Raw genomic sequence first — 16,765 nt, forward strand, 5'->3', positions numbered from 1 at the left:
ACTGACTGGACACTCCAGTACATGAACACTGCACTGAGAGAGAGAGGGGTTAATACAGACACACTGACTGGACACTCCAGTACATGAACACTGCACTGAGAGAGAGAGGGGTTAATACAGACACACTGACTGGACACTGACCATGAAGGGGATGACCAGGTTGACCTTCTCCCCAACCTTCTTGATGAACCTTGTTCTCAATTGGCGTGGCAGTCGGATCTTGGGGTACTCTGTGGGATCGAGAGCGAAGCACAGTCACACACCCCAGGAGCTCACCCGACACTGACACACGGAGAGGACTGACTGACCGGTCCCTCAGCTGGGCCCTGAGCCCAGCCCAGCCGTCCAGCTGCAGTGCTGACCTCTGAGCCACTGTGCCCTCAGTCTCACGACTCATAATCAGCAGTTTATTGATCCCAGGAGCTCACCCAGCTGTGTCTGGAGAGAAGCCAGGGTATCAGCTTCAACCACAGGGCTGGGCAGCTTGTTCCCCACCCCCACCCCCCTCTGTGTACAGAGGAGCCTCCTGTCCCGACTGGAGGAGCTCACCCAGCTGTGTCTGGAGAGAAGCCAGGGTATCGGCTTCAACCACAGGGCTGGGCAGCTTGTTCCCCACCCCCACCCCCCTCGGTGTACAGGACACAGCGCAGACTCACGGACGATCTCGCGGATGGTGACAGGCTGGCTCAGCACGGCCGGGTTGCTGCGGCCGGCGATGTTGACGGCAGTGACGCGGAAGTTCATCTTCTCTCCCGTGGGCAGCCCCTTGACCATGAAGCTGTTCCTGTCGATCAGATCCTTGTTGGCCGCGACCCACTCGGTGTCTGGGGGGGCGGAGGGGGACAGGACACGCCCTCAGCTCTGCTGTCACCATGACTGCTGTCCCCAGGCAGCCCAGTCGCCCCTGGGGGTGACGGCTGACACAAGCTCTGACCTTCTGTGACCCGACCTCTGACCTTCTCTGACACCACCTCTGACCTTCCTTGACTGACCTCCGGCATGACCTCTGACCTTCTCTGACACCACCTCTGACCTTCCGTGTCTGACCTCCGGCATGACCTCTGACCTTCTCTGACACCACCTCTGACCTTCCTTGACTGACCTCCGGCATGACCTCTGACCTTCTCTGACACCACCTCTGACCTTCCTTGACTGACCTCCGGCATGACCTCTGACCTTCTCTGACACCACCTCTGACCTTCCGTGTCTGACCTCCGGCATGACCTCTGACCTTCTCTGACACCACCTCTGACCTTCCTTGACTGACCTCCGGCATGACCTCTGACCTTCTCTGACACCACCTCTGACCTTCCTTGACTGACCTCCGGCATGACCTCTGACCTTCTCTGACACCACCTCTGACCTTCCTTGTCTGATCTCTGGCGTGACCTCTGACCTTCATTGACTGACCTCTGGCATGACCTCTGACCTTCTCTAACATGACCTCCAACCTTCGCTGATCTGACCTCCATCATGACCCATGACCTTCTCTGACCTGACCTCTGACTTTCTCTGGCCAATGTTTTGACCCCCCCAGGGATACTTGTCTCACAGCAACCTGTCCTTCATTGCCAGGTAAGTCGTGGGTTCAAAGCATATGGTTCAACAAACCCTCTCCTGTCAGTACCTGTCTGTCTCTCCCTCTGTCTGTATCCCAGCCTGTCTCTCTCTCCTGTCAGTATCTGTCTCTCTCCCTCTGTCTGTATCCCAGCCTGTCTCTCTCTCCTGTCAGTACCTGTCTGTCTCTCCCCCTGCATGTCTCACCTCCCTCCTTGCAGTACTCGATGATGTAGCCATCGATGCCCCCCGCCCCGAGGCGCTCCGGGGGGCGCCACTTCAGCGTCGTCGTGCTGTCGGTGACGTCCTCCACCGTCAGGTGGGTGGGCTCGCTGGTGGGGGCTGAGGGGGAGACAGAGATGGGGGTGAGACAGCCAGAAGGCAGTGAGTGAGGCTGTGAAACAGCTCACTTACACACAAAGACAGACCCGCCAAGAGACAGACACACACACAGACAGGTTACAGAGAGACACATGTACCGATGAACATGAGGGTTTGGAGCTGACACTGGACTGGGGGAGAGAGACACAGAGACACAGAGACAGTACCGATGGGCATGAAGGGTTTGGAGCTGACGCTGGACTGGGGGGAGAGAGACACAGAGACAGTACCGATGGGCATGAAGGGCTTGGAGCTGACACTGGACTGGGGGAGAGAGACACAGAGACAGTACCGATGGGCATGAAGGGTTTGGAGCTGACGCTGGACTGGGGGAGAGAGACACAGAGACAGTACCGATGGGCATGAAGGGTTTGGAGCTGACTCTGGACTGGGGGAGAGAGACACAGAGACAGTACCGATGAACATGAGGGTTTGGAGCTGACACTGGACTGGGGGAGAGAGACACAGAGACAGTACCGATGGGCATGAAGGGTTTGGAGCTGACACTGGACTGGGAGAGAGACACAGAGACAGTACCGATGGGCATGAAGGGTTTGGAGCTGACACTGGACTGGGGGAGAGAGACACAGAGACAGTACCGATGGGCATGAAGGGTTTGGAGCTGACGCTGGGCTGGGGGAGAGAGACATAGAGACAGTACCGATGGGCATGAAGGGTTTGGAGCTGACGCTGGGCTGGGGGAGAGAGACACAGAGACAGTACCGATGGGCATGAAGGGTTTGGAGCTGACACTGGACTGGGAGAGAGACACAGAGAGACAGTACTGATGGGCATGAAGGGTTTGGAGCTGACACTGGACTGGGGGAGAGAGACACAGAGACACAGAGACAGTACCGATGAACATGAAGGGTTTGGAGCTGACACTGGACTGGGGGAGAGAGACACAGAGACAGTACCGATGGGCATGAAGGGTTTGGAGCTGACACTGGACTGGGAGAGAGACACAGAGACAGTACCGATGGGCATGAAGGGTTTGGAGCTGACACTGGACTGGGGGAGAGAGACACAGAGACAGTACCGATGGGCATGAAGGGTTTGGAGCTGACACTGGACTGGGGGAGAGAGACACAGAGACAGTACCGATGGGCATGAAGGGTTTGGAGCTGACTCTGGACTGGGGGAGAGAGACACAGAGACAGTACCGATGAACATGAGGGTTTGGAGCTGACACTGGACTGGGAGAGAGACACAGAGACAGTACCGATGGGCATGAAGGGTTTGGAGCTGACACTGGACTGGGGGAGAGAGACACAGAGACAGTACCGATGGGCATGAAGGGTTTGGAGCTGACACTGGACTGGGGGAGAGAGACACAGAGACAGTACCGATGGGCATGAAGGGTTTGGAGCTGACACTGGACTGGGGGAGAGAGACACAGAGACAGTACCGATGGGCATGAAGGGTTTGGAGCTGACACTGGACTGGGGGAGAGAGACACAGAGACAGTACCGATGGGCATGAAGGGTTTGGAGCTGGCGCTGGACTGGGGGAGAGAGACACAGAGACACAGAGACAGTACCGATGAACATGAAGGGTTTGGAGCTGACGCTGGACTGGGGGAGAGAGACACAGAGACAGTACCGATGGGCATGAAGGGTTTGGAGCTGACACTGGGCTGGGACACCCCGATGCCATTCACTGCGAACACCCTCATCTCGTACAGGATGCCCTCAATCATCCTCTTGGCCTCATACGTGGTTTCGGCATAGATATCAAAATTCAGCTTTGTCCAACGGGAGCTCCCCTTCTTCTTCCTCTCCATCAGATAGCCTGGGCAACAGAGGAAGAGGAGGAGATTAAGACAGACTTCCTGAGCGCACTCTGCACTAGCAGTACACACAGAGCGAATAAGTAGGACTGTACCTTTAACTGGCTGACCCCCATCGATTTTGGGGGGCTCCCAGACAATGGTGGCACAGTCCTCCCCAACAGATGTGCACTTCACTGACTCTGGAGGATCAGGCACATCTGAGAGAGAGAGACACTCCAGTACATTAACACTGCACTGAGAGAGAGAGGGGTTAATACAGACACACTGACTGGACACTCCAGTACATTAACACTGCACTGAGAGAGAGAGGGGTTAATACACACACACTGACTGGACACTCCAGTACATGAACACTGCACTGAGAGAGAGAGGGGTTAATACAGACACACTGACTGGACACTCCAGTACATTAACACTGCACTGAGAGAGAGGGGTTAATACAGACACTGGATGAGAGAGAGATGGATTTAGAGAGAGAGGGATGGAGAGAGCTCTCACCCACGATCTTGATGAAGAGCACAGCCTTGTCCTCTCCCGCTGGGTTGGTCACAGTGATGCTGTATTTCCCCTCATCGTCCCGCTCTGCACCCTCAATGGTGAAACAGCTCAAGTCCTTCCTGTTCTCCACCCGGACCCTGCCCTCCGACTGCACTATGGGCTGGGGAGAGAGGAGGGTGGGGGGAGAGAGATAGAGAGAGGGAGAGAGAGAGAGAGGGAGAGAGGAGGGTGGGGAGAGAGGGAGGAGGGTGGGGAGAGAGAGGGAGAGAGAGAGGGAGAGAGAGGGAGAAAGAGAGGGAGAGAGAGAGAGAGAGGGAGAGAGAGGAGGGTGGGGAGAGAGAGAGAGGGAGAGAGAGAGGAGAGTGGGGGGAGAGAGAATCACAGTTATTCTTTGGCCTTGTGAATCAAGCGTTGTGAATTAGACTGAGAGAACAGGAGAGGGAGAGGCAAGAGATCAGTGAGTACAGGACACGAATCGTGTCTGACAGACTCGTCCATGATGCTGAAAGAGGGGTATGTAGAGGGAGTCCTGTCTGTCTTCCTCCTCAGTGGGCACACATCAGGATCAGGACCGGCTGCTCTGCGTGGACCGTCTGCCTGCTCTCTTTAATCAGGACCTCCCAGGTCTTGTCTGGGATCTGTCATCTGCTTGGTCTCCGTAGAGCATCAGCCTGATCTGACTTAGATCTATCTGATCTACTGGGGTGATCTGCCTGATCTCTGTGGTCAGGATCTGTCTGATCTGCTGGGATGATCTATCTGATCTACTGGGATGATCTGCCTGATCTCTGTGGTCAGGATCTATCTGATCTACTGGGGTGATCTGCCTGATCTCTTTGGTCGCAATCTGTCTGATCTGCTGGGATGATCTGTCTGATCTGCTGGGATGATCTGCCTGATCTCTGTGGTCAGGATCTGTCTGATCTGCTGGGATGATCTGCCTGATCTCTGTGGTCACAATCTGTCTGATCTGCTGGGGTGATCTATCTGATCTGCTGGGATGATCTATCTGATCTACTGGGATGATCTGCCTGATCTCTGTGGTCAGGATCTATCTGATCTACTGGGGTGATCTGCCTGATCTCTTTGGTCGCAATCTGTCTGATCTGCTGGGATGATCTGTCTGATCTACTGGGGTGATCTGCCTGATCTCTTTGGTCGCAATCTGTCTGATCTGCTGGGATGATCTGCCTGATCTCTGTGGTCAGGATCTGTCTGATCTGCTGGGATGATCTGCCTGATCTCTGTGGTCACAATCTGTCTGATCTGCTGGGGTGATCTATATGATCTACTGGGGTGATCTGCCTGATCTCTGTGGTCAGGATCTGTCTGATCTGCTGAGATGATCTGCCTGATCTCTGTGGTCACAATCTGTCTGATCTGCTGGGATGATCTGCCTGATCTCTGTGGTCAGGATCTGTCTGATCTGCTGGGGTGATCTATCTGATCTACTGGGGTGATCTGCCTGATCTCTGTGGTCAGGATCTGTCTGATCTGCTGAGATGATCTGCCTGATCTCTGTGGTCACAATCTGTCTGATCTGCTGGGATGATCTGCCTGATCTCTGTGGTCATGATCTGTCTGATCTGCTGGGGTGATCTATCTGATCTACTGGGGTGATCTGCCTGATCTCTGTGGTCAGGATCTGTCTGATCTGCTGGGATGATCTGCCTGATCTCTGTGGTCACAATCTGTCTGATCTGCTGGGTGATCTATCTGATCTGCTGGGATGATCTATCTGATCTACTGGGATGATCTGCCTGATCTCTGTGGTCAGGATCTATCTGATCTACTGGGGTGATCTGCCTGATCTCTTTGGTCGCAATCTGTCTGATCTGCTGGGATGATCTGTCTGATCTACTGGGGTGATCTGCCTGATCTCTTTGGTCGCAATCTGTCTGATCTGCTGGGATGATCTGCCTGATCTCTGTGGTCAGGATCTGTCTGATCTGCTGGGATGATCTGCCTGATCTCTGTGGTCACAATCTGTCTGATCTGCTGGGGTGATCTATATGATCTACTGGGGTGATCTGCCTGATCTCTGTGGTCAGGATCTGTCTGATCTGCTGAGATGATCTGCCTGATCTCTGTGGTCACAATCTGTCTGATCTGCTGGGATGATCTGCCTGATCTCTGTGGTCACAATCTGTCTGATCTGCTGGGGTGATCTATCTGATCTACTGGGGTGATCTGCCTGATCTCTGTGGTCAGGATCTGTCTGATCTGCTGAGATGATCTGCCTGATCTCTGTGGTCACAATCTGTCTGATCTGCTGGGATGATCTGCCTGATCTCTGCGGTAAGGATCTGCCTGAACTGAGAAATGAATCGGCCGCCCTCACTTCTGTCCCCTCCTCCTCCTCTCACCTGGTCCGCCTTGGCCCACGTCACGACGGGCGCAGGCTCGCCCGTGATCTCCACGTCCAGCCGCAGCTTGTTGCCAGCGACAACAATGATGGTGTTCTGGGACACGACGTTGCCCGTGGTGTCCAGGTGGATCTTGGGGGGCTCTGGGGACAGCGGGGAGGGTGGGGATGGCGGAGAAGGCGAGGGAGGAAGAGGACGAGAGCAGCGGAGGAGGAGGAATGGCGCAGAGGGGAGCACGCAGGGAAGTTAGTTTTGTGAAAAGAAGGCATCATCATCATCATCATCATCGTCATCATTTATATAAGGGGCTCACTCACCTTGACGAGGAACGTAGTCGATCTTGATCTCTGAAAGGAAGACACAGAGAAACGGAGAAAGTTATTACAGCCAGCAGCTGCCTGCATGTCCACTGCGAGAGCACGGCTGCTTCAGACAACATGGCCCCCCGGGTCCCTGGGACTCTTCCACTCAAAACCTCCGAAACCCCCACAATCCCTGGGTCGGTCCTTTCTCCTCTGGCCAGTGGCGCACGCAGAGGGTCTGCCTTCTGTCCCCCCCCCCCCCCCCCCCCCCTTCGCACGGCCAATAAACACCGCCCGGCCCAGAAAGCCTCTGTTTCCTGGTTAGGTGACCAAAGGCAGCAGCAAAGGCCTCTGGGGAATGTAGTCCAGACAGGCCGGCCATCTTGTCCGACCTGACTGTGAGCCCTCATGCTGTCTACTGTCTACAGCCAGCGAGCTAGGGGAGATACTGTATCGGTGCAGCTCACCGCTGCCCGTCCTAAGAGTGTCATGAGTCACATTGCGATCGATCCGGCCGCCTCGTTCCAAGAGAGCAAGAGAGTTCCGTTACCCAGGAAGTTGAGCTTTGCGGAGAGAGAGAGCGCGTAGCCGTCGGGGACAAAGGTGTAGTCGCCCTCGTCTTCCGGCTTCACGTTGTCTATTGTAAGCTTGTGGATTCTGTAAAAACAAACAGAGATCAGGGGACTGGGATAGCTGACTCTGTATTAGGGTCTGTGTGTCTCTAAGGTCTATATTAGGGTCTGTATTGATCTGTGTGTGTGAGGTATGTCTCTAGGGTCTATATTAGGGTCTGTATTGATCTGTGTGTGTGAGGTATGTCTCTAGGGTCTATATTAGGGTCTGTATTGATCTCTGTGTGTGTGAGGTGTGTCTCTAGGGTCTATATTAGGATCTGTATTAATCTGTGTGTGTGAGGTGTGTCTCTAGGGTCTATATTAGGGTCTGTAGTAATCTGTGTGTGTGAGGTGTGTCTCTAGGGTCTATATTAGGGTCTGTATTGATCTCTGTGTGTGTGAGGTGTGTCTCTAGGGTCTATATTAGGATCTGTATTAATCTGTGTGTGTGAGGTGTGTCTCTAGGGTCTATATTAGGGTCTGTAGTAATCTGTGTATGTGAGGTGTGTCTCTAGGGTCTATATTAGGATCTGTATTGATCTGTGTGTGTGAGGTTTGTCTCTGGGGTCTATATTAGGGTCTGTATTAATCTGTGTGTGTGAGGTGTGTCTCTAGGGTCTATATTAGGGTCTGTATTGATCTTTGTGTGTGAGGTGTGTCTCTGGGGTCTATATTAGGGTCTGTATTAATCTGTGTGTGTGAGGTGTGTCTCTAGGGTCTATATTAGGGTCTGTATTGATCTGTGTGTGTGAGGTGTGTCTCTGGGGTCTATATTAGGGTCTGTATTAATCTGTGTGTGTGAGGTGTGTCTCTAGGGTCTATATTAGGGTCTGTATTGATCTTTGTGTGTGAGGTGTGTCTCTGGGGTCTATATTAGGGTCTGTATTAATCTGTGTGTGTGAGGTGTGTCTCTAGGGTCTATATTAGGGTCTGTATTGATCTGTGTGTGTGAGGTGTGTCTCTGGGGTCTATATTAGGGTCTGTATTAATCTGTGTGTGTGAGGTGTGTCTCTAGGGTCTATATTAGGGTCTGTATTAATCTGTGTGCGTGAGGTGTGTCTCTAGGGTCGATATTAGGGTCTGTATTGATCTGTGTGTGTGAGGTGTGTCTCTAGGGTCTATATTAGGGTCTGTATTGATCTGTGTGTGTGAGGTGTGCCTCTAGGGTCTATATTAGGGTCTGTATTAATCTGTGTGCGTGAGGTGTGTCTCTAGAGTCTATATTAGGATCTGTATTAATCTGTGTGTGTGAGGTGTGTCTCTAGGGTCTATATTAGGGTCTGTATTGATCTGTGTGTGTGAGGTGTGTCTCTGGGGTCTATATTAGGGTCTGTATTGATCTGTGTGTGTGAGGTGTGTGTCTAGGGTCTATATTAGGGTCTGTATTAATCTGTGTGTGTGAGGTGTGCCTCTAGGGTCTACAGTATATTAGGGTCTTTATTAATCTGTGTGTGTGAGTTGTGCCTCTAGGGTCTATATCAGGGTCTGTATTAATCTCTGTGTGTGAGGTGTGTCTCTAGGGTCTATATTAGGGTCTATATTGATCTGTGTGTGTGAGGTGTGTCTCTGGGGTCTATATTAGGGTCTGTATTAATCTGTGTGTGTGAGGTGTGTCTCTAGGGTCTATATTAGGGTCTGTATTGATCTGTGTGTGTGTGAGGTGTGTCTCTGGGGTCTATATTAGGGTCTGTATTAATCTGTGTGTGTGAGGTGTGTCTCTAGGGTCTATATTAGGGTCTGTATTGATCTGTGTGTGTGAGGTGTGTCTCTGGGGTCTATATTAGGGTATGTATTAATCTGTGTGTGTGAGGTGTGTCTCTAGGGTCTATATTAGGGTCTGTATTGATCTGTGTGTGTGAGGTGTGCCTCTAGGGTCTATATTAGGGTCTGTATTGATCTGTGTGTGTGAGGTGTGTCTCTGGGGTCTATATTAGGGTCTGTATTGATCTGTCTGTGTGAGTTGTGTGTCTAGGGTCTATATTAGGGTCTGTATTAATCTGTGTGTGTGAGTTGTGCCTCTAGGGTCTATATTAGGGTCTGTATTAATCTGTGTGTGTGTGAGGTGTGTCTCTGGGGTCTATATTAGGGTCTGTATTAATCTGTGTGTGTGAGGTGTGTCTCTAGGGTCTATATCAGGGTCTGTATTAATCTCTGTGTGTGAGGTGTGTCTCTAGGGTCTATATTAGGGTCTGTATTAATCTCTGTGTGTGTGAGGTGTGTCTCTAGGGTCTATATTAGGGTCTGTATTAATCTGTGTGTGTGTGAGGTGTGTCTCTAGGGTCTATATTAGTGTCTGTATTAATCTGTATGTGTGTGAGGTGTGTCTCTAGGGTCTATATTAGGGTCTGTATTAATCTGTATGTGTGTGAGGTGTATCTCTAGGGTCTATATTAGGGTCTGTATTAATCTGTGTGTGTGAGGTGTGTCTCTAGGGTCTATATTAGGGTCTGTATTAATTTGTGTGTGTGAGGTGTGTGTCCCCTCCTCTCCTCTGTCTCTGTACCTCCCAATGTGAGTCATCTTGATGCGGTTGCTGGCCTTGACCTCCACTCCGTCCTTGAACCACTTGCCCGTGACTTTCTCGTCGGACACCTCGCACTTGAACATCGCCTGGTCCGCCGCCTTCACCGTCAGGTCCGCGATGCTCTGCAGCACCTTCAGCTCCTTGTCTGAGGCGGACAGACATTGTTCATGACCACAGAGAGTCAGGACCTCGGTTTTACGTCTCATCCGAAGGACGGCGCCTGTTTACAGTCCAGTGTCCCCGTCACTATACTGGGGCATTAGGACCCACACAGACCGCAGGGTGAGAGCGCCCCCTGCTGGCCCCACTAACACCTCTCCCAGCAGCAGCCTCAGCTCTCCCAGGAGTCTCCCCTCCAGGTACTGGCCAGGCCCACACTGCTGGGCTCCAGTGGGGCTGTGAGCTGGGTGAGAGCGCCCCCTGCTGGCCCCACTAACACCTCTCCCAGCAGTCTGCCCTCCAGGTACTGGCCAGGCCCACACTGCTGGGCTCCAGTGGGGCTGTGAGCTGGGTGAGAGCGCCCCCTGCTGGCCCCACTCACACCTCTCCCAGGAGTCTCCCCTCCAGGTACTGGCCAGGCCCACACTGCTGGGCTCCAGTGGGGCTGTGAGCTGGGTGAGAGCGCCCCCTGCTGGCCCCACTCACACCTCTCCCAGCAGCAGCTTCAGCTTTCCCAGGAGTCTCCCCTCCAGGTACTGGCCAGGCTCACACTGCTGGGCTCCAGGGGGGCTGTGAGCTGGGTGAGAGCGCCCCCTGCTGGCCCCACTCACACCTCTCCCAGCAGCAGCCTCAGCTCTCCCAGGAGTCTCCCCTCCAGGTACTGGCCAGGCCCACACTGCTGAGCTCCAGTGGGGCTGCCAGCTGGGAGCTGCAGGGTGATATGGCTGCTTTACTACACACAAACTGTCCAGCAGGCCGGGACACACCGAGCCCCAGGGCGGAGCAGACAGTGGGGCCGACGTCACAGGTCGTGGGGCGGGGGGGGGGGGGCGAGTCATTGTGTCTGTACCTTCCACCAACAGCTCGGCCTTGGACTCCCCTCCATTGGTGAAGACTTGGTACATCCCGATGTCCTCCTTGCTGGCTTCATTGATGATGAGCCAGTGTTTCCGCCCGTCTTTCTTGAAGCGGTACTTAAAGGTCTCCTCTCTGGTCAGTTCCACTCCATCCTTCATCCTGAGAGAGGGGGGTCAATACACACACACTGACTGGACACTCCAGTACATTAACACTGCACTGAGAGAGAGAGGGGTTAATACAGACACACTGACTGGACACTCCAGTACATGAACACTGCACTGAGAGAGAGAGGGGTTAATACAGACACACTGACTGGACACTCCAGTACATGAACACTGCACTGAGAGAGAGAGGGGTTAATACAGACACACTGACTGGACACTCCAGTACATGAACACTGCACTGAGAGAGAGAGGGGTTCATACATACACACTGACTGGACACTCCAGTACATGAACACTGCACTGAGAGAGAGAGGGGTTCATACACACACACTGGACACTCCAGTACATAAACACTGCACTGAGAGAGAGAGGGGTTCATACAGACACACTGACTGGACACTCCAGTACATGAACACTGCACTGAGAGAGAGAGGGGTTCATACAGACACACTGACTGGACACTCCAGTACATGAACACTGCACTGAGAGAGAGAGGGGTTAATACAGACACACTGACTGGACACTCCAGTACATTAACACTGCACTGAGAGAGAGAGGGGTTCATACAATGGAAGAGAAACTGACCAGATGACATTAGCTCCCTCCTCTGACACTTCTACTTCAAATTCCACTCTGTCACCCACAACAACATGCTGGTCGTCCAGTAACTGAGTGATCAACACTGGAGGCTCTGGGAATGAGAAGTAGAGATGGGGGTCGGTTGTCAGTCAAACACTGACTGGAAACAATGGTGCTTTAATTCAGTCCATAATATAGACCCTACAGATACACCTCACACACACACAGATTAATACAGACCCTAATATAGACCCCAGAGACACACCTCACACACACACACAGATTAATACAGACCCTAATATAGACCCTAGAGACACACCTCACACACACAGAGATTAATACAGACCCTAATATAGACCCTAGAGACACACCTCACACACACACAGATTAATACAGACCCTAATATAGACCCTAGAGACACACCTCACACACACACAGATTAATACAGACCCTAATATAGACCCTAGAGACATACCTCACACACACACAGATTAATACAGACCCTAATATAGACACTAGAGACACACCTCACACACACACAGATTAATACAGACCCTAATATAGACCCTAGAGACATACCTCACACACACACAGATTACTACAGACCCTAATATAGACCCTAGAGACACACCTCACACACACAGAGATTAATACAGACCCTAATATGGACCCTAGAGACATACCTCACACACACACAGATTACTACAGACCCTAATATAGACCCTAAAGACACACCTCACACACACACAGATTAATACAGACCCTAATATAGACCCTAGAGACATACCTCACACACACACAGATTACTACAGACCCTAATATAGACCCTAGAGACACACCTCACACACACACACAGATTAATACAGACCCTAATATGGACCCTAGAGACATACCTCACACACACACAGATTACTACAGACCCTAATATAGACCCTAGAGACACACCTCACACACACAGATTAATACAGACCCTAATATAGACCCTAGAGACACACCTCACACACACAGAGATTAATACAGACCCTAATATGGACCCTAGAGACACACCTCACACACACAGATTACTACAGACCCTAATATAGACCCTAGAGACACACCTCACACACACAGATTACTACAGACCCTAATATAGACCCTAGAGACACACCTCACACACACAGATTACTACAGACCCTAATATAGACCCTAGAGACACACCTCACACACACAGATTAATACAGACCCTAATATAGACCCTAGAGACACACCTCACACACACAGAGATTAATACAGATCCTAATATAGACCCTAGAGACACACCTCACACACACACAGATTAATACAGACCCTAATATAGACCCTAGAGACACACCTCACACACACAGATTAATACAGACCCTAATATGGACCCTAGAGACATACCTCACACACACACAGATTAATACAGACCCTAATATAGACCCTAGAGACACACCTCACACACACACAGATTAATACAGACCCTAATATAGACCCTAGAGACATACCTCACACACACACAGATTACTACAGACCCTAATATAGACCCTAGAGACACACCTCACACACACACAGATTAATACAGACCCTAATATAGACCCTAGAGACATACCTCACACACACACAGATTACTACAGACCCTAATATAGACCCTAGAGACACACCTCACACACACACAGAGATTAATACAGACCCTAATATAGACCCCAGAGACACACCTCACACACAGATTAATACAGACCCTAGAGACACACCTATGAGAGTAAGCTCTATACATGCAGCAGCACTCAGAGATCCACCTTCCTTACCTTTGACAAATACCTCAGTGAAGCACTTATCCTCTCCCACCACACACTCGTAGGCTGCGTCATCGGCTAGTGTGGCCTTGTTGATGATGAGGATCCTCTTCAGTCCCACATTCTCAAAGATATACCTGAGCGAGCATTGGAGGGGAATGTAGACACTGTTACTGACTGACTAGAGGGCGGAACTGCACTGTACAGATAGTGCAGCACAACACAGACATTTACAGGAAGTTACAGTACGGGTCTATTCAACAGCACAGTAAATTACAATCAGGTGCTAAGGAGTGTAGTACAGTGCAGAGCAGACATACAGAGAACCATACAAACACACACAGCACACACAGTACAGTGCAGAAACACACAGAACAGTACAGACACACAATACAGACACTCACAGTACAGACACACAGAACCACACAGTACAGTACAGACACACACTATAGCACAGACACACAGTACAGACACACAGTATACCACAGACTCACAGTACAGACACACAGAACCACACAGTACAGTACAGACACACACAGGACAGTACAGGCACACAGGACAGTACAGACACACAGTACAGACACACAGTATACCACAGACTCACAGTACAGACACACAGAACCACATAGTACAGTACAGACACACACAGGACAGTACAGACACACACAGGACAGTACAGACACACAGTACAGACACTCACAGTACAGACACACAGAACCATACAGTACAGTACAGACACACACAGGACAGTCAGACACACAGGACAGTACAGACACACAGGACAGTACAGACACACACAGGACAGTACAGACACACAGACACAGGGACTGACTTGGCCGAGGGCTTGATTTCCTGTCCGTTCCTCAGCCACTTGACGGTAGCGTCAGGGTCAGACAACTCCACGGCCAGCTTGATCTTGCTGCCCTTGTCTACAGAGTAGGCTGAGTCCAGCTTCTTCAGGAAGGCTGAGAGAGACAGCAGGTGTGTCCTTACTGTCTGTGACATTCCTCCTGCAGCTCTCTCACTCTCTCACTCTCTCACTCTCTCACTCTCTCTCACTGTCTCACTGTCTCACTGTCTCACTGTCTCACTCTCTTTTCACTCTCTCTCACTCTCTCACTCTCACTGTCTCACTGTCTCACTCTCTTTTCACTTTCTTTTCACTCTCTCTCACTCTCTCACTCTCTCACTCTCTCTCACTGTCTCACTGTCTCACTGTCTCACTCTCTTTTCACTCTCTCTCACTCTCTCACTCTCACTGTCTCACTGTCTCACTGTCTCACTCTCTTTTCACTCTCTCTCACTCTCTCACTGTCTCACTGTCTCACTGTCTCACTGTCTTTTCACTCTCTTTTCACTCTCTCTCACTCTCTCACTGTCTCACTGTCTCACTGTCTCACTGTCTTTTCACTCTCTCTCACTCTCTCACTCTCACTGTCTCTCTGTCTCTCTGTCTCACTCTCTCACTCTCACTGTCTCTCTGTCTCACTCTCTCACTCTCTCACTCTCTCACTCTCTTTTCACTGTCTCACTCTCTCACTCTCTCTCACTGTCTCACTGTCTCACTGTCTCACTCTCTTTTCACTCCTTCTCACTCTCTCACTGTCTCACTGTCTTTTCACTCTCTCTCACTCTCTCACTCTCACTGTCTCTCTGTCTCTCTGTCTCACTCTCTCTCACTCTCACTCTCACTGTCTCTCTGTCTCTCTGTCTCACTCTCTCACTCTCTCACTCTCTCACTCTCTTTTCACTGTCTCACTCTCTCACTCTCTCACTCTCTCACTGTCTCACTCTCTTTTCACTCTCTCACTCTCACTCTCTCACTGTCTCACTGTCTCACTGTCTCACTCTCTTTTCACTCTCTCTCACTCTCTCACTGTCTCACTGTCTCACTGTCTTTTCACTCTCCCTCACTCTCTCACTCTCACTGTCTCTCTGTCTCTCTGTCTCTCTGTCTCACTCTCTCACTCTCTCACTCTCACTGTCTCTCTGTCTCTCTGTCTCTCTGTCTCACTCTCACTCTCTCACTCTCTCTCTCTCACTGTCTCACTCTCTTTTCACTCTCTCACTCTCTCACTCTCACTCTCTCACCGTCGCTCTTCTTGGGCTCCACCTTCTTCATCTTCTTCAGCCTCTTCAGCATGCCCCGCAGGTCTGTGATGCCGTACTGGAAGGCGATCTTCTCGAACTCACTGGGCTTGGCGTTCTTCAAGATCTCCCACACATCTACCTCCTCCTTCGGCTCCTCCTTGTGCTTCACCTCCCTGAGGAGAGAGGAGAGAGGGGAGAGAGGGGAGAGAGGGAGAGAGAGGAGAGGAGAGAGAGGGGGAGAGAGGAGAGAGAGGAGAGAGAGGGAGAGAGAGAGGTTATTTTTATTTGCTTTGGCAACACTGATTGTACCCATCGGTCATGCTAATAAAGCACCTTGAATTGAATTGAATTGAGAGAGGAGAGAGAGGAGAGAGAGGGGAGAGAGGAGAGAGAGGAGAGAGAGAGGGGGAGGGAAGGGAGAGAGGAGAGAGAGGAGAGAGAGAGGGGGGAGAGAGGGAGAGAGAGGAGAGAGAGGAGAGAGAGGGAGAGAGAGAGGAGAGAGAGGGGAGAGGAGAGAGGAGATAGAGGGGAGAGGAGAGAGGAGAGAGGAGAGAGGGGAGGGAGAGAGGAATAAGAGTGGGATACAATGGGAGAGAGGGAGAGAGAGGAGAGAGGAGAGAGGGGAGGGAGAGAGGAGAGAGGGGAGGGAGAGAGGAATAAGAGTGGGATACAATGGGAGAGAGGGAGAGAGAAACTCTGCACATGGAGATCTGTAGAAACATCCTCCGTGTGCAGAGAAAAACTCCTAACAACGGGTGCAGGGCCGAATTAGGCCAGTACCCACTATTGATAAACATACAGAAGAGAGTATTAAAGTATTGGCTACACCTAAAAAACAGTGACCAAAATTCCTACCACCACAAAGCCCTGCTCAGCCAAGAGCTGAGCCCAAAACAGAGCCCCCTGAGCCAGCTGGTCCTGAGGCTCACCGACCTGAGCCACACCAACACTAACCAGCCTCAGGACAGCACTGCTAGAGCACCACAACCCAGACTCAACCACATCACAGCACAGATCAAACAGCAATATCTCACACACTGGGACACACACACACAAACACAACATAAACTGGAATGCTACAGAA

The 16,765-nt window shown here is 51.4% G+C and overlaps 1 protein-coding gene across 2 annotated transcripts in view; it reads right to left on the reverse strand.

Annotated features, from left to right (window-relative positions):
- mybpc2a (myosin binding protein Ca) overlaps positions 1-16,765 on the reverse strand; it is a 43,808-nt gene that overhangs the window by 4,436 nt on the left and 22,607 nt on the right. For both annotated transcript variants that reach the window (XM_069191768.1, XM_069191769.1), the window contains exons 10-24: positions 15,682-15,854; positions 14,423-14,555; positions 13,603-13,727; positions 11,804-11,909; positions 11,044-11,210; positions 10,014-10,179; positions 7,447-7,553; positions 6,912-6,941; positions 6,595-6,737; positions 4,229-4,388; positions 3,823-3,927; positions 3,541-3,729; positions 1,765-1,899; positions 657-824; positions 142-230 (exon numbers count right to left, since the gene is read on the reverse strand). In XM_069191768.1, the coding sequence (XP_069047869.1) occupies positions 142-230; positions 657-824; positions 1,765-1,899; positions 3,541-3,729; positions 3,823-3,927; positions 4,229-4,388; positions 6,595-6,737; positions 6,912-6,941; positions 7,447-7,553; positions 10,014-10,179; positions 11,044-11,210; positions 11,804-11,909; positions 13,603-13,727; positions 14,423-14,555; positions 15,682-15,854 (1,996 nt within the window). The remainder of the gene's footprint in view (positions 1-141; positions 231-656; positions 825-1,764; positions 1,900-3,540; positions 3,730-3,822; positions 3,928-4,228; positions 4,389-6,594; positions 6,738-6,911; positions 6,942-7,446; positions 7,554-10,013; positions 10,180-11,043; positions 11,211-11,803; positions 11,910-13,602; positions 13,728-14,422; positions 14,556-15,681; positions 15,855-16,765) is intronic.

This window comes from Lepisosteus oculatus, chromosome 7, assembly GCF_040954835.1.
Source record: "Lepisosteus oculatus isolate fLepOcu1 chromosome 7, fLepOcu1.hap2, whole genome shotgun sequence".
Lineage (NCBI taxonomy): Eukaryota > Metazoa > Chordata > Actinopteri > Semionotiformes > Lepisosteidae > Lepisosteus > Lepisosteus oculatus.